The 24,312-nt window shown below is 54.6% G+C and overlaps 1 protein-coding gene across 1 annotated transcript; it reads left to right on the top strand.

Annotated features, from left to right (window-relative positions):
• The first annotated feature begins 600 nt into the window (after positions 1–600).
• Positions 601–14,075, top strand: Rac2 (Rac family small GTPase 2). The gene is made up of 7 exons (XM_028871084.2): positions 601–780; positions 2,772–2,843; positions 8,485–8,602; positions 9,048–9,110; positions 9,550–9,709; positions 12,851–12,983; positions 13,396–14,075. The coding sequence occupies exons 1-6, from the start codon at positions 746–748 to the stop codon at positions 12,979–12,981; spliced, it is 579 nt and encodes a 192-aa protein (XP_028726917.1). The 5' UTR covers positions 601–745; the 3' UTR covers positions 12,982–12,983; positions 13,396–14,075.
• The last annotated feature ends 10,237 nt before the right edge of the window (positions 14,076–24,312 follow it).

Here is a 24,312-nt window from a genome sequence, read left to right as displayed (position 1 = left end):
CTCTCTTTCCTCCTCTTCCTCTCCCCTCATCTCCTCTTCCTTCTCTCTTCTCTCTTCTCTCTCCCCCCCCCCTCCTTTGCCTTTTATCTTCACAGTGGCCTCTGCTCTGGCAACACCCTCTGGTCACCCTCTGTTGGACATCACATTGCACAGCCACCAGCTCTCCCTGCTGGTGACTCCGAGGTCACTGCAGCTCTCCCATGGCCCATGCCTCCTCTTGCCTTGCTCATGGCTCCTGTGATGCAGCTGGCCTTCCGTACAGAGTAGGAACTCCAGGACAGCCTGGCTTCCTGCCTTTTAGAGTCACCAGCCCCCAACACAATGCCTGACACATAGTAGGTACTCATTTAAGTGCTTACACTTAGGATTTAGGCCAACTGACTTCTGGGAGGATACAGATTCTTAGAGATCAATTCTGGCCCTGCCCTAGGTCAGGAGGTGAACCTCCAAGCCCAGAGGGTGCCCGGGTTCCTGTTGGAGACTGGGTCAGGTGCCCATGGGTGGCCAGGGCCCAACCTAGCACCTGAGGGGCCCCAGGTCCTCTTCCAGACCGCATGCTCCACCCCCTCAAGGCTCTGGGGCAGCAGCTTGGGTAAGTTCCTCTTCCGTTTCCTCCTGCCTCCTGAGCTGGGGTGTTGCTCCTCACTGTGGGGCACCTCCCAGCCACTCCGTACCGTACCGCTGGTGTCCACAGCAACGCTCCTGGCCCCCAAGTGTCATCCCTGGCTGCTGGGTCTCGGATGCGATGCAGGCCATCAAGTGTGTGGTGGTGGGTGATGGGTAAGTGCCGGGCTGAGTTGTCTCCCACCCCCTACCAGGATGTCGCCGAGACCCTCCCTGGCATACTCACAGGTTCAGGGCTCCCAGGAGGTCCTGGGGATAGTCACTTCCTCTCCTAGGGCTCACGAGGAGCATTTGGGGTGGGCCTGGACTGCTCTTCTGTCCTCAGCCCACCCCTACCCCGGAAGCCACCTGGGTAGAGGGCTTGGGACTGTGGGTGGGGTGCTGTTCCTTGCCTGTACCCTGAGAGCTGGGGCAAGGCTTCCATTGGGGCCCCCCGGAATCAGGTTCCCATTTAGGGTGCAGGTGTGAGATAGGAAAAAAAAAAACAGGGACTTGACCTTTGGACCTTTGTTCTCCAGCTGACCTGACCGACTTGCTGCTGCTGGGGGACTCCCGAGAATTTCCACTCTTTCTGACTCTTATCTAGCCATCTGGGCCAAGCTCTCTGCCCCCCGGGGTGGGCTGGGGTCGCTTGAGACAGGTTCCTGGTTGTCCTGTCTCTAGAGTGACTCCACTCCATGTGGTGTGGAGGATGTGAGGGGATGTCAGTGAGGAGCCAGGGGGAGCGTGGAGGCCAGTATAAGGGAAGGAGGAAGGTGAAATAGCATTGTGGGGACTTCCAGGGGGCAGACCGGCTGCACCCCAGCTGAGGGTTCATGTACACCGTCAGATCTTGGGACCACAGGCTATCACGACCCAGGAACTCAGTCTCCTCCTTGTGCCGTGAGTGGGTCAGTTTCTCATATATTCCAGCACATTCGGGTGCAGTCCTCAGGTATATCCTGGGGTCCTGCCAGGTCCACCCTGACATGTTCAAGATGCACAGCTTCAGTTCGAAAGGGGGAAGTGGCTGAGGCCTTGAGGCTGGTCCTGACTTGGGTCCCAAGGCCACTCTTGGGCTCTGCTGGTCTCGCTGGGGGCAAAGGCTATCATCTCCTGCTCAGCTGACTTTATCACTGTGGCTGCCAGCCGTTATCTGCCGCAGCTGTCTTGCTCACTTCTGCTTTGTGTCTGCTCTGGGGGGAGGGGAGGGGGGGGTGGCCGGAAGTCAATGGTTCTACTCGTTCAAAGTTACCTTGGTGGCAGCCTGGGGCCTGAGGGCAGCCTGTAGGGGAAGGAAGGCAGGGCAGTGGGAAGTGACCTAACGGAACAGAGCTGGGGAAGGCCCAGAGCTGTCCCTCTGGCCTCTCAGCTTCCTGCTGAGTGACCTGGTGGCCTCCTGGATTGTCAGGGAAACAGACGGCCTAGATGGTGGTCATCTCTACTGGTCCCGTTTCTCTGTTGCTTACCGTGTGCGGTCACTGGGTCATGGACCTCTGTCTGATTTCTCTTCCCACGAACCCTACCTACCATCACAGAGCTCATTTTATACGTGGGAAGATGGAAGCTCAGAGAAGTTAAGTAACCTGCCTTAGAGTGCAGAGTATTTGAACCGAGGCCCCTCTGGCTGAAAAGCTCCGTACTCTGTAAGGCTACAGGCATTCCCTAACAGTCATTGGTTGTTGTGACACCCACGGCACTGGGCTCAGTGTCTTAGGGGTATCACTTAATTCCCGCGGAAGATGGGCTTGTCCTCGTTATCTAGGTGGGGAAACTGAGGTACAAGGAGCTTAGGTGACTTGCCAAAGCTGTGTCGATGGCAGATGGTGGAGCCGGGATCTGAGCCCAGGTGTGTGACAGCCTTGTCCAGGTCTCCAGGGTCCTCCCCTCTGCCCCCTGGCTGTCTGCATCCATCACCTGCACCCAGCACACTGGGGCATGGACAGGTCCCCAGTTCTCCCTGGACGCATGGCCCAGACCCATGGCCAGGACCGAGGTCAGGGTGTTTATGGGTACCGCAGCGGGGCTGAGGACACGGCCATGCAGTGTCTGGAATTGGGAGACTGAGGCCCGGAGATGGGAGCCTGGGCAGAGGGCTCCGGTCTCCTCTTGTGTCAGGCACAGCCCGTGACCTTGGTCTCTTCTGCTTTCTGTCTCTTGTCTTTCAGAGCCGTGGGCAAGACATGCCTTCTCATCAGCTACACCACCAATGCCTTCCCCGGAGAATACATCCCCACTGTGTGAGTACCGCGTGCCCCAGGCACTTCTTGGGGCTGTCCCCTTTGGACCCCTGAGGCCAAGCAGGACAGTAAAGCTAGAGAGACTCTCCGTCTTGGGGAAGCTGGCCTGTGATCCAGCTGGCAGTGCAGTGACTTATGACAGGGAGGCAGAGGCTCCAGAAGGAAGAGGGACCGTGGGATGGGAAGTTGTAAAAGGCAGGAGGGAAGATGCCCTTCGAGCCGGCCAGGAGGAGAAAGTGGGGTGAAGATGGAGCATGGAGGTGAGGGAGGAGGAGAACTCCAGAAACTTAGACAGCAGTAGAGGCAGGGAACCAAATTGCTGGGGTGGGGCTGTGCCAGCCGCAATCTGTGGGAGGCCTGTTTTCTGGTGCAGGAGGTTGCCACCGGCTGCCACATGATACCAAGGGACCCAGGGCACCCCACCACTCACAGAGGAGCTCCCCAGCTCCTTGTACAGATTTCAGCCTCTTCAGTCTCCCGTCTTAGAGAATGTTACCCTCTGTGTTGCCTTTTAGACCAACACTCCTTAAGTATATCTGCCACAGGGCCTTTGCACCAGCTCTTCCCATGCCTGTGGCAGTTTCCTGTCTCACCCTCATGTTTATCCTCCAGGCCCTCCTGGAAGCCTTTGATCCAGCCTACAGGCCTGCCATTCCCCAGGGGACTTTGCCGGATCTCTCCCAAGTTCATGAGCCTGTGGTGGGCAGGGAGTCATGTGTTTTTCTTGGGTCTCCCCACCTTCTCTACAGGGTGGTTGACCCAGGGTAATATCCACAAGGTCTTATACATGACATATGTGCTTCAAAGTGACAAGGCCCGGGGAACCGTCACTCTAACATCTAGTTGGACAGCCTTCAGTTTGGTGGCCGGGCACAGGATGTTACACTCGTGATTGCATTGGGTCCTTAAGGCAAGAGGGTGTTACAATATCCTGATGGCTCATAGCAGTTAAGGGGCTTGTCCCACAGGGCCACTCAGCCTGTCTGCCTTCAGAGCCTCTCTGAAGCCCTTATTTTTATCTTCATGGGAGCCCTGCCTGGAGCATAAAGGGACAGTGCTTAGGGCCCAAAGTCTTCCCGCCATCAGAGGAGCCACCAAGCCCGCTAATACCAAACCGAGGCTCCACTCCACATCCTCTATGTGCCTGTGGGGCTCCCTTTCTAGAACAGGGGTTCATCTGTCTCTGACACCTGGCTTAGCTGGGGGGGGGGCTCAGCAAAGGACAGCCAGAGAGGCTGGGTAGGCAGGCAGCTGGACACCGCTTTCTGCCCAGTTGTATCCTGTTATGAGTTCTGCACAGAGTGGGAATGACTCTTGCCATCAGGCTTCTAAGGCTTGGAAGTTGGAGAGGGCTGAGGCTAGACCTGAGCAGGAACAGGAGCAAAGGGGATCTGGTGAAGGCCACTGTCACCAGGGTGTGTTGACAGTGCCCTTGTCCCCGAGCCAAGACCCTACCCTGTCTTTACTTGCCCTGGCTATGGTGGAGGACCCCGCTGCTCAAGGATTTCAAAGCGATCACGTTCCCTCTGAGCCCACAAGCCTCAGTTTCCCTTTCCACAAGAGACAGGCCCTGTGCCTTGTGTAGCAGCTTCTCTGTGAGGAGCTGGGAGGTGAAGGCCAGAGGCTTTGGTGTTCTGAGAACTTCACCGTTGGCCAGCGGGCCAAGTGCCGAGGGCCCGCAGGTCCGCCCCCAATGACCCCCCTGGACCGCTGTGTGGGTGGCAGCTCATGCCAGCTGCTGCTGGGGTTACTCCCAGAGATGAATGAATAGCCAACAAGGTTGGCACACATATTCTCAGATGACAACATCTGCCCAAGAATGGTTCTGTGTGGCGTGCCAAGGGCACAGAGGCATGCATGACAGCAGCCCCATGCCTTCAGGCACGGCCACAAGGGCTCCCATCCTGGCCACCTCGTGACTCTGTCCAACGAAAGCCTACATAAACTTGGACTTTTTTTTTTCTTTTCATTTTTTGTGGTAGGGTATATACTATAGCCCTGACTGACCTAGAATTTACTGTACAGCCCAGGCTGGCCTCTAGCTTCTAGCTATCCTCCTGTCTCAGTCTCCCCAACAGCCAGGTTCCAGGTAAATTTTGTGGGGTTCCTTTTGTTCATTTGTTTTGTAGTCTAGGCTGACTAGTCTAAACTCACTATGTGGATGAAGATGACCTTGAACTCCTGATCCTCCTGCCTCCACCTCTGGGCTACAGGTGTGCATCCCCACATCTGGTTTTATGTGGTGCAGAGCTTACCAGTCCCTAGGCAAACCTTTTCATTTGAAAAAAAATTTTTTTTTTCCCTAGATGAACTTTTAAAAGCAGAATTTAGGCAGAGCCACAACCTGGCCTGAGTCCCTCAGGTGGATCCCTTTTATGCTTAAAACCCAATAGAAGAGGTATCAGCACTGCCCCGCACGCCCCTGCCAAGTTCTACCTCATTTGTCAATCTCCTCCAGGTGTTCAGTCCAGCCCATAATTCCTGGCCTCTCTCGAATCCCTGATCTCCTACAGGGAGAGCCAGAGCATGCTTCCCTTCCTGACAGCGTTCCTGGTCTGCAGCAACCTGTCCCCTCCCTCTCTTCCTCCCATTTTATGTCCTACCTGGTCGAGAACTCTTCAGGGCTGGGGCCTGGTGTAGCTAGCTAGCCTACTCCTGATTCTAGAACAGAGTACCGGTTTCTAGAACATCACATTGCTGCTGCTGCTGGTGGGCAGAACACCCTGGTCGTGGATGGAGCCTGCTCTGTCCTGCTGTGGGGTGGATCTGCAGGCTCAGCTCCATAGGGAAGAGCTCACCGTGAAATAAGGTCACATGGGACTTAATCTGTGCTTTCCTTGGTGACCCCGGCTCTGGTGACTCAGTAGGGTCAATCCCGCCTTCCCTCAGCTGCTCTGACACCAGGGCTCCAAGACTCAAGCGATCCTCACCCTGCCTACCTGGCCAGGCCTTCCATGTCCCCAAGACTCCAAACCATGGACTCATCATGGCCTCTTAGTTCCTTGACTGTGCCATCCATCCTTCTTGGGTAGTGGTCAGGTGACCCGAGGTGTGCAGTTCCTTGCACATTTCTACTCCATTTTATGGGTGTGGCCTGTAGCCAGAGGCTAGGCCACAGAGCACCAGGTTAGGCGAAAATTATCTCTGCCATCCTCACCGTCTTATGACATGCCCCATAGCTGTGCTCACCACGGGGGGCATTTCCAAACTGAGTAACAAGTCCGGACGCCTGGCCCTGCCACCTACCAGCGGGGACATCTTGGGTAAATCCACCCCTACCCATGAGCCTACTTCTCATATCTAGAAAAAGGGGGTCACAGTGACCACAGTGATGCATATGAAAGGCTTCTAGGGAAGGGGAAGTGTGATACAGTCAAAGCATGCGTTATGTCTCTGGCTGTTGCTTGAACTCAGCAGCTTGTCCTCTGGGGAGAGGCTGGGTGGGGACCCTCCGTGTCTCCCGGTGGGATGATGAGAATATTTTCCACCTCACTTGCAGCCCATTAATGACCCCAGCAATGGGGAAGGGAGTGAGGTTCTGAGAAGGGATTGAGTGTCCCTGAGCCATACAGCCAGGTCTGGGTAAACCCCGACCCCTAAGTATAGGCAGCTCTCCTGGACTCAACCAACCCTCCAGCTGTTCATTGTCTTGCTCCCAACGGATGCCATAGGAAGAGCAGTGCATGAAGTCACTCCCCATGCGTACGGGCTGATTGATCTTGTAAAGACTCTTGACTTCCTGGGGCTTCCATTTCTTCACCAGTCTCCTGGGTCACGTGAGACTTCAAGGCCTCATACCCATAGCACTGCCCCTTCTATCTGGTCCAGAGCAGGCACTGGTGTGTGTGTGTGTGGGTGTGCTTTTAAAGGTCCTGGCCATTCCCCACCTCCTCCAAGATGCCCTGAGAGCCCAGGGGATCCCAAGAGACAGATGCCTTCGCTGCAAGGCATCTTGGGAAGAAGAAGGTCATGATATCTCCAGCTTGTCAGGGCCCCAAATAGCCCAGGCACCTGCCTACCTACCTTGGCCAGCCTTGCCTCCCAAAAAGTTTCTTCCAAGACCCACAGGGTGGTTCCCAGAATAGGTACACAGCAGACCTACTATGGACCAGCCATCTATCCTGGCCTGGCCTCAGGGCAGAAAGGAACAAGCTGGGTCCCCCTCCCTTGAAGGAGTGTTGTTAGTGGGGCTGACCTGGCTGAGGCAGGAAAGCCTCCCTGGGGTTGTTCCAGAGAGCGACACAGAGTCCTGAGGAAGTTGGGAGGCGGTATTTTAGGATGGGAGGAACATTTCCCCAGGTGTCAGCGTAGGCAACTTCAAGAGACAGGCCATGTGAGGGAAGAGCAGATGCGCAAGCTGGGAGCTTGAGGTCCCAGTGGACCAGGTCTTGAGACAAGGAGTGGGTGCATGTTTGAGCTCAGGAGGTCAGGTGATCCTTAGCCCCCAGAGGTAGGCAATGAAGGTGTCCCTGGAGGCACAGCTGTGGCAGAGTGCAGTGAGCCTGCTGGACACAGCCCCTCCCCGCGGTTGGTCACTCACTGGCTGTGTGGCCTCGTGTGGGTCGTGACACTCCTCTGATCCTGGTTCCGCCCCCCCCCCCAACCTACAAACCTGTTTCTTTCCTCTAGGGGTGTGAGTAGTGGGGTTTTACCTCCTGGAGACCCCTCCACTCAGCAGGGAGTACTGGGTTGAACCCTCCCAGGACTTCCAAGGGTTCCCTGTCCCAACACTTGCTCAGTGGGGTCCTGGTCCAGTGTCTGGCCCACACCGGTACAAGGCCCAGGCACACATCTACAGGCTCCCGACGGATGTCTGTCTGTCTGTCCTCTAGAAGTGGTCCTAGCACAGCCACTCATCACAGGAGTGAGATGGTAGATCGCCTGCAGCTTCCTGCCCTTCCAGGAGGCTGAGGACATGGTCCCTTCATCTCCCAGACAGCCCTGGCAGGGCAGCAGCTGGCTAGCACCTGGATCGGCTGTTATCACTTCCTGTCTTCTTCCTGTTCCCCTCTGACAGCTTCCTGGAGTTACCTCCCAAACGCGCCCCTCCCCCACTGCCTCCTTCACTCAGGGTTTGCTTCAGAGGGACCCAGCTTAAATGAGGGGCCAGCTGTCAGTCACTCAGCGGGCGCTGTGTCATCATCTAGGTGTCCAGCACAGGAGGAAGGGAACGTTCATGCTCATCAACCTGGGAGGGGATACGGCACAACCCAGCAGTCACCTCTCCTGAGGACAAGAGGAGGCAGAAAAATGACCAAGACACATGTCCCTCTTTGTTTGCTTGTATTTAAGATGTTCTTAGTAGCCGGGCGGTGGTGGCGCACGCCTTGAATCCCAGCACTTGGGAGGCAGAGCCAGGTGGATCTCTGTGAGTTCGAGGCCAGCCTGGTCTACAGAGCGAGGTCCAGGACAGGCACCAAAACCTATACAAAGAAACCCTGCCTGTCTCGATAAACAAACAAATAAACAACAAAAAAGATGTTCTTAGTAGTACCCATCAGTTGGGAAAGCAGCCAGCTGCACAATGCTGTGTGACTTTGAGCTAATGGTATCACTCTGAGGAGAGCAACCTTGGCCCGTGCTGGAAGCCCTGGCTGGGCTCTGGGTTTGAGGCTGACCTCGTCCTTCCTGCTTCCCACAGGTTTGACAACTATTCGGCCAATGTGATGGTGGACAGTAAGCCTGTGAACCTGGGGCTGTGGGACACCGCAGGCCAGGAGGACTATGACCGCCTCCGGCCTCTCTCCTACCCCCAGACGGTGCGTGCCTCTTTGTGCTCCAGGGCTTGCTCCCGTTCCATCTGCTGCCCATGACCTTCGGCCCCGCTGTGCCTGCTCAACCCCGAGTCTCCCTCTGAGGCCTGTGGGGCAGAGCTAGGGTGCTCCCCCAGCCCCGCTGCCCCCAGTATCCACACCCCGAGACGCCAGCCTTTCTCAGTGCGTAGCAGGCAGACACTGCTAGGGTCCGTGTGAGCAGCCAGGCCAGTGTGCCCGGTCTGGGGTGGGCGGGGACCCGCTGCAGGTGGCTCTGTGACTTCCGGGTCCCCAGATCTGGGCTCCCTACCCACAATGGCAAAGAGAGTGTCAGACTGCCAGGTAGACGGCCACACAGAGCATGGCGGGGTAGGGGGTGGGGGGTGGGGGCTGGGCACACAGGACTCTCGGGGTCTCCCTCTTACTGACCCTGCCCTGCCCCTGCCTCCAGGATGTGTTCCTCATCTGCTTCTCGCTCGTCAGCCCGGCCTCCTATGAGAACGTCAGAGCCAAGGTGAGCCTCAAGTGAGCTGGGGGACACATGTGGGTGGCACCGAGGGAAGGTGGGGTGAGCTGTTACGGTCTTCTCTAGATTAGGAGAACCCAGGGCAGAGGACCACTAGAGCCACACAGGGCCGATGAGGGAGGGCCAGGACAGGAAGCGTTCCCCCCCCCCCCCCCCCGTCTCTGTTCCCTGTCCCTCTGTCCCTCTCCCTGCCCAGTCTCGTGCCCCCTCTTATCAACACACAACCTCTCTTAACTCCTATCTCAAAAAAAAAAAAATATCTTGCCCCTTCCCCCCCCCCCCCCGCACCCCCCCCCCGCACCCCTGCTCAGATCCTGCTGTGCCCTGTGACCCTCCTCTGGGGGCCGCTTCCTCCCTTCGCCTGCCGCCTTGGGCCTCTGTGTCCCACTCTCCTCTGCTCTCCCTCACTCTCCCCTCCCCCTGCCAGTGGTTCCCTGAGGTACGACACCACTGCCCCAGCACCCCCATCATCCTGGTGGGTACCAAGCTGGACCTGCGAGACGACAAGGACACCATTGAGAAGCTGAAGGAGAAGAAGCTGGCTCCCATCACCTACCCACAGGGCCTGGCGCTGGCCAAGGATATTGGTATGGAGCTGGAGCTCGGAGAAGGGGGAGGCTGGGGGCTGGGGGTCCTGGACACAGCCTTGTCCTAGGGCGATGCTGTGCGGCCAAGCTCTGGCTGTGCTCCGAACCATTGTACCAGCTGTGTGACCTCGGGCTGGTCACTCAGCCTCTCTGTGCTTGTGGCTCTCGGTCGGGAAGGTATGGCAGTAGCGATGGCTTCTGCCATGTTGGGGGTCTGGGTGAAGTGAGTTGGCTCACACGTCCCCAGAGCAGCACCGCACGGGGGATTCTGTGTTAGCTGGTCACGGTGTCAGCCAGGTGTAGACCTTGAATTGAGGGATTGATGGGAAGAGATTGAAGCAGAAATGGGAGGCACAGCCCATTTCTGGAACTGCCTGGAACATAGGCAGCCAAGCCAAGTTGGAGTGTCTCTGGAAGGCTTCCTGGAGAAGGCGTCCCTGCTGGGAATTTGAAGGGTGACTCCTTCCTTTGTGCCTGGCCTTCACCTCCCTTCCCCGACTCATCCCGATTCTCTACCAGTCATTCTTTGCTTCCAAAAGCCAGGCAGAGGAGACTTGACCTTTCAAGGTCACCCCGCTGGGGAGGTGGTGGCTGTGACTGAAAGCATGCAAGTGGGTTGCTGGCTGGGTGAGTGGGAACACGTTGCCCTAACTGAGCTCTCCATCCCCAGGAGACCTAACTCTGGGTCTGGCCTCTCCCATGGTGTCCTCGTGAGGCAGCTACCAGCTAGGTCTGGCCTCCACCCAGCCCTGCACCTCTTCCTCTGCAGGAAACAGAGGGAGGGGCTCTTCACAGGAAGAGAAACCGCAGTCTTCCTGTGACTAGCTGGTTGTCAGGGCTGCCTTCCCAGGGGCCTCTCTGCTGCTTCACCCTGGGCCCTCTGCTCTAGCCTCGTCCACGCTAGGGATGTCCTCCAGCTTTCTCTTCATAACCAGCTTGTTTCCAGACTGGTCTGCATGGATGTGGGGGTGCATTAGGATTGCTCCCCCACCTCTCAAGGTACAGTCCCTCATGTGGGGATGACATGGCTGCAGGATCCTGAGGCAGCTGGCCACAGCCCACCGCAAGGGAGCAGAGAGTGAGAGAAGGCTGCCCCCCCACTCTCCCCTTTATATGTCTTTTTAAAATGGGACGTTTTTATTTATTCCTAGACAATTTCATAGTAGTAAATAGTGTGTCTTGATCATATCTACCCTGAACGATCCCCTCACTCTCTCCAGACACCTGACACATGTTCATCTTCCTTTTGTGTCCTGCGTGTGTGTGTGTGTGTGTGTGTGTGTGTATGTGTGTGTACGCATGATTTTGTGTGTGTGTGTGCGTGCATGATTTTGTGTGCACGCGCGTGCATGCGTGTGCGTGTGCATATGTGTGTGTGCGCGCGCGCATGTGTGTGTGTGTGTGTGTGTGTGTGTGTGTGTGTCCCACCGAATCCAATGGGGGCTGCTGCCCGCTGGAGTGCCGACTGACCTTGGCTTTGACCTTGCACAGGTCTCTCACTGGTGACCACAGCTGCTGGGATTTCACAGGTGCACTGCCCATGTCACATCCAGACGATGACGATATTTCACAGCACTCGATGCCAGCCTGACTCTTCCTGCTCCATCTTCCTTCACGTTCCCTGAGCCTCAGGGTGGGGTGGGGTTGATATATGTGTCCCCTTTAGTACTGAGCACTCAGTAGTCACTGACTCTGCATGTTGACCAATCTTTCACTGCATCGATTACTGCCCACGACAGAGAGAGACGCTTCGCCAGCCAAGGTTATCTGTCTCCCCTCCCCCTCCCCTCCTCTCTCCTCCTCTCCTAAACCCTTGCTCATCTCACTGTGTAGCCTAGGCTAGCCTCCCATTTGTGCAAACCACCTGCCCCAGCCTCTCTGACCAAACTTCTTCCCCTTAAAAATGTGTGCACTCCGTGACAGGGCTCTGTAGATGGGATCTGTTCCTCGCTGCATCCGTGATTGGCTGGGAGGTCTGGGATTTCTGGCTCCTGCTTTCTGGGCCTTAGTTTCCTAGTGTGAGTGTGTGTGTGTGTGTGTGTGTGTGTGTGTGTGTGTGTGTGTCCTCCTGCCTATGACTCCTCTTCTCCGTGAGGCTGTTTCATCCTCTGTGAGGAGCTGAGAGTCCCCTCCCTTCCAGCTACTGTGAGAATGTCCCAGCTTAAGCCCCAGGAACCTGGGTTCAGAGTGCCTCACTATTGGCCACAGGGATGGGGAGCCTCAAGGGGCAAAGGCCAGGAGCCCTTGCTCCGAGCCATCTCTGGAATAAATGGCCAGAGGCCAGGACAGGATCCTGGCTTCATCTTCTCGGTGTGAAGAGGGTACCTTGGGAACATACCAAGGACAGGAGAGACCCTGGTGTGACCAACGGTGTCCTGCTCCCTGAAGCTCCATTTCCTCCCTGCTGCCGTGACTGGTCTGTCTCCCACGCCCTGCATTGGGGGCTTCCCCTCCAGTGGGGACCCCCTCTTCCCTGCTCTGCACTTTCGGACCCGTGACTGCTCTGCTCTGGGCCTTGCAGGTCACTGGGGTAGGAGGGTCACTGTTTCCTCACGGCTGTCAGAAGTTCCTGCCCCAGAGAGAAGAGCAGAGGGCACCAGCAAGGGCATGGGGCTCCCTTCCTTCCCCTTCCCTTCCTCAGGACTCTGAAATCTCCCAGCCCCTCTGCAGCTGGGCTCTGTGTTCAGGTTGCAGGGGATGGGAAGTCATGTGGACTCCTCCCAGGGGTCTGTCCTCTGAGGGCTCAGAAGGACTCTCTGTTTTCTTCTCTTCACTGAGCTACCCTGGGGCAGGCAGGCCCCACAGGCTCTGTTAGCCTTGGTTTCCTCAAAGTTGGGGTGTGACTAAATGACAGACGGATTGGGGTGTCCTCAGATCTGCTCAGAGGTGTCAGCTCCATGAGGAAGGCCTGGGTGACATGCTGGGAGATTTGGTCACGGAAGCAGGTCCTGTCCTTTCATGGGAAGGACACCTTCCAAACGAAGGGCCTTGTGTCTTAGAGAGTCTGGCCTGCCCTGGGGCCTCCACCTTCCCTACCGAGTCCTACAGGAGGAAGATGGGGTACACAGAGGCAGCTCCCCGCTCCAGATGACACAGCTTCTCCGTGACTCAGGTCCCTGCTCTCTTGCTGTCCCTCCTCAGATTCAGTGAAGTATCTGGAATGTTCTGCACTCACCCAGCGCGGCTTGAAGACTGTCTTCGATGAGGCCATCCGGGCCGTCCTGTGCCCACAGCCCACACGACAGCAGAAGCGTCCCTGCAGCCTGCTCTAGGGGTACACACCTCTCCTCTGCTGCTGGAAGGGCACCCGGCCCCTGGGCCTGGGCCTTAGGTCACTGAGAGTAACATTAGACTAAGACAGAGAGGGCCATGGGTATCAAGGCAGCCTCAGTTTCCCCTCTTCTTCATCATTGTCTGTAGAGCTCCTTCCCTGATAGACACAGCCCAAGGAAGCCAGAACCTGCCCAGTGACCCAAGCCAGGACACAGGGCCTGCCAGGCTCTCACTCAGCCAGTCCTTGCCACAAAAGCCTAAAGGAACCAGAGAACCCCAACAATACCCACCGCAGGATATGTAGGGGGCAGCCCTGGGGAAGGCAGAGGTTGGGAGCAGCCACGGGCCTGGATGGCCCTGAGTTGGGGCTTCGGTCTGTCCCTAACATTGACCTTTTCCTACGTCCCTTCCAGGTCTCACCCCAGCTCTCCCACCCTGATGGTCTTGACCCTCCAGGGTCCCCACCGAAGCCCAACGATGTGCTGATGGGACATGTCGTCCCTCCTTGTGGTCTTTCTTCCCAGATAGCTGCAGAACCTGCCTATATCCTCAATGGAGTCCCCTGGGGTTGGGAGGATGTTGATAGGCCACACCCTACCTGGAATGCTCCTGTGTTCCCAGGGGCCAGAGGGGAGCCCCAAGACTCAGCCATCCATCCTCATGTCATATGGCATCATATACCCACCTGCCCCAGGCCTTTTTAACTCCCCTCTTGAAGCCTCTGGTTCCCATATGCCTGCCATCATGTCTCTAAGGACAGGCTCTCTTGCTCCAATGCTCCTGGTCTGCCTTGTTGGAGTGATCTCCTTCCCTGAATCAAAGGGAGAGATGCATGAGTCTGCTCCTCTGTTCTCCTTTTTCAGAAAAACCCAAAACAAATCCATTTCTGTAAACCTCTTGGGTGCCCAGTCAAGTGAGGGGCTCAGCCCACCCCTTCCGTCTCTCAAGACTTCCTGTTCTATTCAAAGGGTCCTGAGCTGTATTTTCTTGGGACTGTCCACCTCACCCTGCCAGCCAGGACCTGAACCACTGCAGACAGAAAACACAGTTCTCTTGCTTATGCAGAAAATAAATGTATCGATTGGAGTTGGAACTGCTGTGACTTCAGGCGCAGCTTGATCAAGGCGTGCGCAGCTTGATCAAGGCGTGCGGAGGGGTTCAAATGATGCCTTCCTGTCCACTCTGGCTCTGCCTGCTGCTGGCAGGCTCATTTTCAAACACTCTTGGGGGTTGATCCTCTGAGGTTTAAGTTCAGGCATAGACTCTGCCCCAGGCAAAGTTCTGAGGAAGGGCTGCTCTGATTGGACCAGCTTGTCTTGGGCCCGCCTTCAACCAGCTGTCTGTCAGAGAGCTGCTCTGCTGTGATTGGCCATGTGCTGTTCGAACCAGGAGTGGAGGTGGCCCAAGGAAGCCGGGGTACAGGGTAGGTGTGGGAGGATGGGTTCTCAAGGAAAACAACCTTTCTAGAACTCGGGGTCCGGAAGCCAGAGATCCGTATGGTAAATGTCCACCCCACCACTGCTGGGGACAGTTCCTACCCCAGCTGGCACTAGGAAAAACATCTTGGTTTTGAAATAAGGTTTCATCATATATCCTGGGCTGACCTCATACCGGCTATCCTCCTGCCTCAGCTTCCTAAGTGCTGGGATTGCAAGTGTGCACCCATGCCTGGATAATGTTGAAACTCTCACTAGAGAGTTTAGGCGGCTATGGAAGGTTGATGGGGTGCCCGTATCAGGCACCCCAGGGCCTGGCCCTGGGACAGTCCAGCTTTGGTCTTCCCTGAATTATATAGCTCCACCACATGGGCACGACACTGCCTGAGACTCCCAGTCCTTCTCCCAGCACACTTCCGGTGACCTGTCTGTGTCAGGTGCCACATAAAGTTCCCACCCCCAGGGCCTGAGGCTGTAAGGAGCTGAGAGGAGATGTCTCACCCTGACAGCCTGGAAGACCAGCTCCAGCCAAGGAGTGCCCACGCTCCCCATTTTCTGTCTCCTAGAGTTCCAGCCCCCAGCTCCGGCTCCACAGCACCTCCCCACCCCCATGTCAGGGACTCTACCTCTGGAGGGGCTGGGTACAGCAGAGAAAGTCACTCTTCTTAGCTTGGCACATGAGAGGTCAATCTTTCAAATTAATTCTCTGACACAGAAAGGAAGATTTTAAACCCACGCTTGCTGGGAGCTCCAACATGGTTGGGAGGACCTGTACCCCAGTCAGGCTGGCGTGTTAAAGGCCTGGGTGCCCCCTAGAGGCAGCCAGAGTTCAAGGGTGCCTCTTTTAGCTCCTTTTTCTGTGCATGATACTGAGCAGAGACTTACAGGATTCGAATCAGCAGATCAAAATACAGAACCATTCAAACTCCGGCCCTAAGTAGTCAACCCCTTCTCCCTGCAGAGCACATAAAAGCAGCCCAGGGCTGTCATCCGGAGCCTGTGAGCACGCTGTCACTCACACAGCCCGCTGGCAGCCTTGGCGGCATATTTCTTTCTGATCTCCGCTTTCGCTTGCCTCTGAATAAAGTCACTTCTGCAACCTCTGGAAGCCTTAATTTCGGTTCCCCCGAATACAAGACCAGGAGCCTAGGAAAACCTGCCCACCAGCAACATGCTCCAGGACCTTTCTTCTCGCTCCATGGCTCATCTGCCCGCCATCCTGGGCCCCGCCCCCCGGGCCCCTGTCCCCTGTGTGTGCTGGGGTGGCGGGAGCCTGCTGTGGGTGTTCAGCTCCCTCAAGCTGCCCGGGGGCCCCTGCTTTTACACCAAGAGTAATGATATGAAACAGTGCTGCTCCACCTACCCCAGGCACATGTAATCTCAGTCCTCCGTCACGTCACTCCATGCTGCCATTGCAAAGGGAGAAACTGGGCCTGGAAAGCCGAGCAGTCAGTGCTCAGATGGAAAAAGCAGCCTGACCCCCCCCCCCCCCCGACAGACAGACAGACAGACACACACACACACACACACACACACACACACACACACACACCCCTCCCTCCCATCATTCTGCTCTCCTTGCCTACAGAATCCTAGCTTGGGGCAGGGCAGCAGTGCACTTAGCAGGAGATGAAACACCCATGTTTAGGGGCCGGAGAGTGGGCTGCTCTGAATCCTGATGGGATAGCTGGAGCAGCGACTGCCACCTTGTGAACTTGAAGCCACAGCGTAAACAGTAGAAGCCGACACCCGCTCAGGGTAGAGGGCAGGGTAAAGTGAACCTGGCGCCTGAAAGCCTCAGTCAGCCTTGTTCTGAGGATGGATGACGAAGGAACCCCAGGCTTGGCTTTGCCGCAGCTGACGGGACTTTCTGCTGATGTTCGCTGTTGGCTGAGGCCACAGACCCTGAGTGCAGTGCTGAGGCTCAGAGGCCCCTTGGACAGAAAATGGCGAGCCGTGAGCCGCTGAAGAGAGCACGTTTTGAAACAGGAAGAAGTGCTGGGTAGGCTGAGGAGTAAGGCTCACACTCGAGCAGCCTCTGAGAGCACCCACCCACACCGTGTGTGGCCTGGGAGGGGCCAGGGCCAGAACTCTCTGTGCTCGGCCCTCTCACCCATGACATCATGGCCGGGGAGCCAAGGCAAGCACCTGTTGGACCGGACCTCCTCTGAAGTTCCCTGCCTCAACACCTGGCTGCTTCCTGCTCCTCCTCCAAAGCAGGGCACCTTCTAGCCCCACATCAGCACTCACTGGTCAGGCCTGGACGATTGTGATCTCAGTGTCCCCTAATTCCAGCCCCTGACAGCCTGCCCCTCTTGAGCTGGGTCTTGCCACCTCCCCCTGGTCAGCAGCGACATCCTTCCCAGGCCTCCACTCCCCTGGGCAGTCTGGGTAGCATCTTCTTGTGTCACAGATACAGTGCGCCACCCCGAGTGTCATCTATACTTGCTGTTTAAGGAATGTGTAAGACCCATTGGTCACTGGAGTCTGGATTCATCTAGCAGGCTGTCGTGAAGTCTGTGGGCCACACCGTGCCCCCAGGAACTCACAGGCCATCTAGGAGGTTCCCATGTCAGCAGAGAGCCGGGAAGTGCCCCCCACCCCTGTGTGGATGTACCGTACGCTCTCAGAGTCCCATACACCCCGCCAGCATAGACACTCAGTACCTGGACTCAGGTCCTCACCCTGAACTCTGACGACATTCCTCATGTGTTCTGATTCCTCACTTTTTCTTTCAGCACATGCCAGACATCTCCCAGGCGACCCCAAATCTTCACTCCCGCCACTGCTAATGTCCTCGCCAATCCTGCTCCCAGGAGCCGCTTGTCGCAGTCAGTGATGCTACATAACAAGTCAAACCCCTCCGGGTGAGGGCTTAACTGGGTCCAGGTCCACTCCATGTGCTTCTCTTTAGACCGCAGAGCCCAGCACTGCTGGGACATGGAAGTAAGGTCCTTGAGAGCTGGAGCAGGCTTGGTCACCAAGCGACCATGCACATGTTCATCCCTCACGCGCTGTTTTCCTGTTGTGGCTGTGGTTTATCATCTCAAAGCCTCCAGGATGACTGATTTGTGGTGCTAATGAATCCTGCTCACCCTCGGTCTACCAGCTCCCGTGACTGAAGCCCTCGGCGCTGTGAGTTAGCTTTTCTCCTTGCTGAGGAACACACAGCAGAAATAACCCGCTGGAAGAAAGATGTCTTCAGGCTCACAGTTCCAGGGGAGTTCAGTCCAGCATGGTGGGAGGCACACGGTGGAGAGGCTCAGTTCGTGGCCGTGGGAGTGTGTGGAGAGCCTTTTACGTCATGGTGGACCACTGTGCAGATATGGGAACACTAGTGCTTGGCCGGTTTTCTCCTTTCTCCTATTTTATTCCATTCAGATCCCAGCCAGTGGGGTTGTGTCTCCCTCCCCATCCGCCCCCCCATTCAGGTTGATTTTCCCTGATTGTTAATCCTCTAGAATATCTCAGAGATATGCTCAGAGACACACCTCAAGCCCCTAGATCAGTAAGTAGCTCTCAATCTTCCTAATGGTGGTAGTTTGAAAGAAAATGGTCCCCACAGGCCCGTGGGGAGTGGCACTATTAGGAGGTGTGGCCTTGTTGGAGTAGGGGTGGTCTTGTTGGAGGAAGTGTGTCACCGTGGGGGGCGGTGGCCCTTGAGGTCTCCTGTGCTCAAGCTACACCCAGTGTGACTCACAGCCTCCTTCTGCTGCCCCAGGATCAAGATGTAGGACCCTTGGCTTCTTCTCCAGGGCCATGTCTGCCTGCATGCCACCATGCTTCCTGCCATGATGATGACGGACTAAACCTCTGAAACTGTGAGCCAGCCCCAATGAGATATTTTCCTTTATAAGAGTTGCCATGATCATGGTGTCTCTTCACAGCAATAAAAACCCTAACTAAGACACTAACACTGTGACCCTTTAATACAGTTCCTCATGTTGTGGGGACCCCCCAACCCCAAACATAAAATTATTTCGTTGCTACTTCATAACTGTAATTTCACTACTGTAATGAATCATAATGTAAACATCCGTGCTTCCTGACGGTCTTAGGTGACCCCTGTGTAAGGGTGGTTTGATCCTGTAACGACCCACAGGTGGAGAAGCGCTGCCCTAGATGATTCCTATCCAGTCAGGCTGACAGTAAAGCAGGACCGCCACGGCACATGGACTCTGGCCTCACCTGAAGGCTCTGCAGATGCCTCCAGAAACCCCGGCGGCGGCCGCCGCGGCGGTGGCAGGCTTTCCTTCCTCACAAAGCTCCCTGCTGGGGCAGCTGTCTTTCCACCCTGGGGTCTCAGCCCAAGCTGTTCCTCCTCATGCAGAACTTGGGAAACGCCTGCCCCCCAGCACCTCTGAGCTCCAGTCTCCTGCCTCCCCCTGACTCAGTCATTATTGCTGCTTGGAGCTCAGCATTAATGAAGAGGGCTTTGCCCAGGGCGGGGGCGGGGGGGGGGCGCGGGCGTCCCCTTGACTGGTAGGGACCAGTCTGTCTTGTTCTGTGTTTAACACTAAGGCCCTAACTAGTGCTGGGCACCTAGACACACTGAGTGGTGTGATTTATGCAAACGAGGGATTGGATAAAAGATTATACTTAAATGAGAGAGAGAAAGAGAGGACCAGTCATGCCTATAACCTGCAGAAGCAGCCTTCCCACTGCCCACAAAGGGGCAGCCATGCGCGTGAGCTATCTTGTCTGTGCCATGCCAGCCGAGACCCTTCCTCCCCGCCCCCAGCTGTCCCATCTCCTAGCATGTGAAAGGGAAGAGCTGCCTGGGTGAGTCCTGAAACAGCGAGGCATGTTGGAGTAGCATGTTGGCCTCCGTATGCACCTGGGTCTGGAGAGGCCTAGCTAACTGCTTGTTTGATCTCTGCCTCCCCACCCTCCACCTGACTCTACACAGGCTTCATGGGGTGTCAGGAAATAGTGGGCCCTGTGGAGGGAGAGGAGCTGGGATTGTCCTGAGAAGACCCTGAGGAAGGCAAAAGGGGCCACTAGGCATAGAGTAACACTGGCTTTTACTCACTTCCTGTGTCCCCCACCTGGCTATGCTAAGCCCAGACACACAAAGAGGGATGAGGTCCAGCCCTTGATCACCAGGGGCTGGGAGGTCAGAGAGAGAGAGACAGACATGTGAATACCCCTGTCCTTGTGGTTTGACCCATACTTCAGAGTCTTCTGTACAGAAATGAAGAGCTCTGGTCTGAGGGTCAGTACACCCTGGGTTGGTACATACACCCTTAAGTCCATATAGCCTGGCCCTGTGGAAAGACAGCCATAAATCAGGGGAAGAAGAAAGAGAAACAAAAACATGTTTTCAGAGAAAGTGGGAGACACCCAGCACCCGAAACACTGGTGGGCAAACCTCAGAGCAGGAGAATTGTGAAGGGCAGGCCTCAGGGCCTACTAGGAGGAAGGAGGAATGGGGGGCACAGCAGATAAAAATGATGCAAAGCAACCCGCCTCCCGGGACTGCGGGGAGATGACCACTGGATCAAACACTGTAGGCTGTACCAGTGACGTGATGCTGTGGGACTGAAATAGCGGGCGGCTGAGGGGCCTGAGGAAGGAGCAGTCGGTCTTCTGAGTCCTCATCCTGTGCCTTGCAGCCACCCACCCTTGACCTTGACAGGGAAAATTCAACCAGGGAGCTCTGGCCCCAAGGAGTGCCTACTGCAGGTAAGCCGGGGTGAGGGCCCACACTGGGTTTGGGAGGTGTGATTTGATTTTACTTAGAAAAAAAAAAAAGATACCAGAGATACACAATTGAAAGATTCATTTTGGCTCCTGGTTTCAAAGGCTTCAGTTGGTGGTTGAGCGACTTCTCCCTTTTAGGCCCATAGCAAGCATCATGGAGGAGGGACTTGGTAGAGGGCACCTTGCTCATCTCAGCAGCCAGCAAGCACAGAGATAAACAGTAAGGAGCCAGGACCAAGAAAGATGCACCCCTCTGAAACGGTCTCAGGGACACACTTCCTCCAATGAGGCCCCACCTCCCACAATTCCACAGTCCGTCTGAAAGTAGACTCTCTGTGGATTAAACCAGTGCTGAAGTCAGGGACTCCATCATCTAGCCATTCCCAGAAACGGCCACAGACACCCAGGGTGTTCTTTACTAATTTCCTAGGTGCCTCTCACGTCAATCAAGTTGACAATCAAGATTAACCTCTTCAATCCCATCTCCTGTCAGTGTGACGCCCTGACACACTTCCGTAGACCACATGGAATCTCCAAATGAAGACAGTTGCGAGACGATCATTCGACTCCACACAGCTGCCCTGTGCATGCCCGGCACCGCACTGAGACTTTCTCCAAAAGCCTCAGCAACTTCAGCATTGATCAAAAGTTCAAACTGAAGCTGAGAGTCAAGAAAGATTTACAAAATTAAACAACAACAACAAAACCCAACTGAAAGGACCAAGCAGACGCCATAACAGGCTGCTCAGTCTTCTTTCAGAGCTCAGGCCTCAATTTCAGTTTCCTGAGACTTGTGCAAGCGGTTTCTGGAAGGGCCGTGAACAAAAGGCATAGTCCTTGCAGTAGCTCCCTTTCTGTACGTACTCTGACTGCTCAAGGTTCAGCCAGTTGTTTACTGTCTGGGGCCCCTCACCAACTTAGAGCTACGTGCATGGGTCAATGTGAACATGCAAGGCCAGCCTGCCTCCATGGCAGCTCAAGGACAGAGCCTGGGCCACTGAGTCAACCCCCATAGTCAGTAAGTGCTAGGCCAGCCAGCCCCCATGGCAACTCAAGGACAAAGCCTGGGACTTGTCCAGGCCTGCCACAAAATGATAATTGTAACCCCCAACCAGCACATTCAAAGGTTACACACCCTCACCAATCATATGATGCAAAGGCTTGTACCACTCTGCTTGTGGTTTTTCCCTTTAAAAACCCCTCACCCTGAGAGCTCAGGGCCATCCTCCTCCACCCACTGTGTCAAGTGTTGGACGTGGACCAAGCCCGGACTTGCTTGTTATCAATAAACCCCTGGGTGTTTTGCATCGGATATCAGCTCTGTGGTTGTCTTACTCAGGGGTCTCATGACATGGGTATGACACAACCAACCAACCAAACAAACAATCAAAACAAAACAAGAAAAAAACCCAAAACAAAACAAAACAAAAAAGCCCGTCACACAGTAAGCACAATCATTCTTTCAGAACGAACAGGAGACTAGAATGGAGAGGTGGAGGCCAAGGACCCAACAGGAAGAACTTCAAATCCTGTAGATCCATGTTTTGCATCCACGGCACACACAGTGCCATGGTGTGAGCCTCCTGGTGTATACCCCACCACTCTGACTTTGATGGCTGCAGTGCACATGGCCTCTTTCCTGGGCTGGCTCTGCTCACTGTCCGTGGGTTTCCTTGACAGCTGCTGCTCCATGTCTCTGGCATCTCCAGCTCGCCATGATCTCTACTGCATCTTCAGTGTTCTCAGTTTCACACATTGCCCTTTGGAGGACTGCCCCTGCCACGCCCCACCTGGCTTCCTGGGCTTTCCTGTGAAATCTGGGTGGCTGCCTCCACGATCTTACTGCTCTTCCGTTCTACACACCTGCAAAAAGCCAGTGTCAGATGAACGGCACAAGGTCTGCCATCATCTCAAGCAATAGCTGCTCCTCTACGGACCTCGGCTGCGGCAGCCTCTGAGAGCCTGGGCAGATGAACGTGGTGAAATGAATCCTGGGAAAGTCCTTTAATGAGTTCTTTTATTGCCTGGACTCTGCCAGGGGGTGAGGTCCGACCAACTCTTGTGATGGTCTCAAGGCATTTTCCCTACTGTTCAGATACAAGGTATTGGCTTCCTTTCTGTTGTGGTCATTCTTGGTTTTTGTTTGTTTGGTTGGTTTTGGTTTTTGGAGGCAGGTTCTCCCTGTGTGGCCCTGGAACTCTCCTTGTAGACTAGGTTGGCCTTGAACTCAGAGAGATCCCCTGCCTGTGCCTCCCAGTTCCTTTTTTTTTTTTTTTAATGGTGTGAACCTCTTTAGCAATCTATTCCTCACTTAGATCCAGCTTTAACCACTCCTTTACTGAGCAAGCTGCAAGTTTTTCAAATCCTTCTTCTCCCACTTCTTGCCACCAACATGGCGAAAAGCAGCTAGCAATAACCACGCTGTAGTCTAAATGCTGAAATTCCTTAAAATCTCCTCCATCAGATTAATTAGTCCATTACCTTTAAGATCAGCCTCACAAAGTCTCAGGGCATGGGAGAAGCAGGAGCAAGTTCTTTGACCTAGGGAAACATGAGTGATGCGTGGTCCAGTTCACAGTACTGTTCATGTTTCCATCTGAAACTTAACGGGCACTGGCTCTGTCCACATCTGTCTTAGTTAGGGTTTCAATTGTTGTGATGAAACACCATGACCAAAAGCAACTTGGGGAGGAAAGTGTTTATTCACTCACAGTTCCATATAATAGTTCATCATGAAAAGCAGTGAGGGCAGGAATTCAAGCAAGGCAGGAAGGATGGCAGAGGCGGTGAAGGGTAAGAAAGGGGTTTCAGCTCTTAGCTATTGCTCTGACCTCTTGGGCTTTTAACTCTGCAATTGGCTCTGTGTTTCTTATTTCTCCGTGTTTCTTATTTAATAAGACAGTTACATCTACAGGAACCTGTCCTGGATCTTGCTCTGTAGACCAGGCTGGCCTCGAACTCACAGAGATCTGCCTGCCTCTGCCTCCTGAGTGCTCGGATTAAAGGTGTGCGCTGCCACCACCACCCGGCAAACTATATCTATATCTAGATCTATATCTATATCTAGATCTAGATCTAGATCTACACATATATACACATATATACAGCATTTTGCCTGCATGAGTCCCTACAGGCCAGAAGAGGGCACCAGATCTCATTACAATCACCATGTGATTGCTGGGAATTGAACTCATGACCTTTGGAAGAGCAGTCGGTGCTCTTAACCACTGAGCCATCTCTCCAGCCCCGCTCGTTCTTATGGAGGCATTTTCTTAACTGAGGTTCCCTCCTTTCAGATGACTAGTTTGTGTCAAGCTGACATGAAACTATCCAGCACAGTTGACCCCTTGTCAACTTGACACATAAACACACTACTGTTAAATCATAACCTTTTCTAATTGTTCTTCCCCAAGAGCACACATTAATATTAACATTACAATGTAAACATTCCAAGCTGCAGAGATGATCGAGGTTAAGAGCACTGGCTGCTCTTCCAGAGGTCCTGAGTTCAATTCCCAGCAACCACATGGTGGCTCACAATCTCTAATAGAATCTGGTGCCATCTTCTGGCATGCAGACAGAACACTGTATACATAATAAATAAATAAATCTAAAAATATATATATACAATATAAACATTCTAAAACTTAAAAGTCCCACAGTCTTTAAAATTTTAAATACTTAAAAGTTCAGTCTCTTTAAAATAGCCATCCTTTTTTATAATTCAAAATCTCTTAAAATTCAAAATCTTTCAACTGTGGGTTTTTTTGTTGTTGTTGTTTGTTTGTTTTTTAATTTTCCGGAGCTGAGGACCGAACCCAGGGCCTTGTGCTTGCTAGGCAAGTGCTTTACCACTGAGCTAAATCCCCAACCCCTCAACTGTGGGTTCTTATCGAATCAAAAATAAAAGAAATACTTTATTACTTCATGAGGGCACAGTCCCAATCTGAACAAAGCAAAGCCAAACTCCAACAGTGTAAAAACCTCAGTGTCCAGTGATTAGGGATTCACTCGACATCTTCTGGGCTGCTCTAGGGGACTAGGGTCACTTCTCCGGCTCCGCCCGCTGCAGCCCTCGAGGCTCCACGTGACTCCACTCCCCTGCAGCTGCTCTTCTTGGTCATCATCCCATGGTACTACTGGTCCTCCGAAAATGGTGGGGTTCCTTGCCGCAAGAGGGCTGCACTTTTA

This window comes from Peromyscus leucopus, chromosome 20 (assembly GCF_004664715.2).
Source record: "Peromyscus leucopus breed LL Stock chromosome 20, UCI_PerLeu_2.1, whole genome shotgun sequence".
In the NCBI taxonomy this organism is placed as follows: domain Eukaryota; kingdom Metazoa; phylum Chordata; class Mammalia; order Rodentia; family Cricetidae; genus Peromyscus; species Peromyscus leucopus.
This window is presented reverse-complemented; position numbering and strand designations above follow the sequence as displayed.

Coding starts and splice junctions, on each gene's coding strand:
- Rac2 (XM_028871084.2), top strand. CDS start 746: ATGCAGGCCATCAAGTGTGTGGTGGTGGGTGATGG. Junction 2,844..8,484: donor GGAGAATACATCCCCACTGT/GTGAGTACCGCG, acceptor TGCTTCCCACAG/GTTTGACAACTATTCGGCCA. Junction 8,603..9,047: donor CTCTCTCCTACCCCCAGACG/GTGCGTGCCTCT, acceptor CCCTGCCTCCAG/GATGTGTTCCTCATCTGCTT.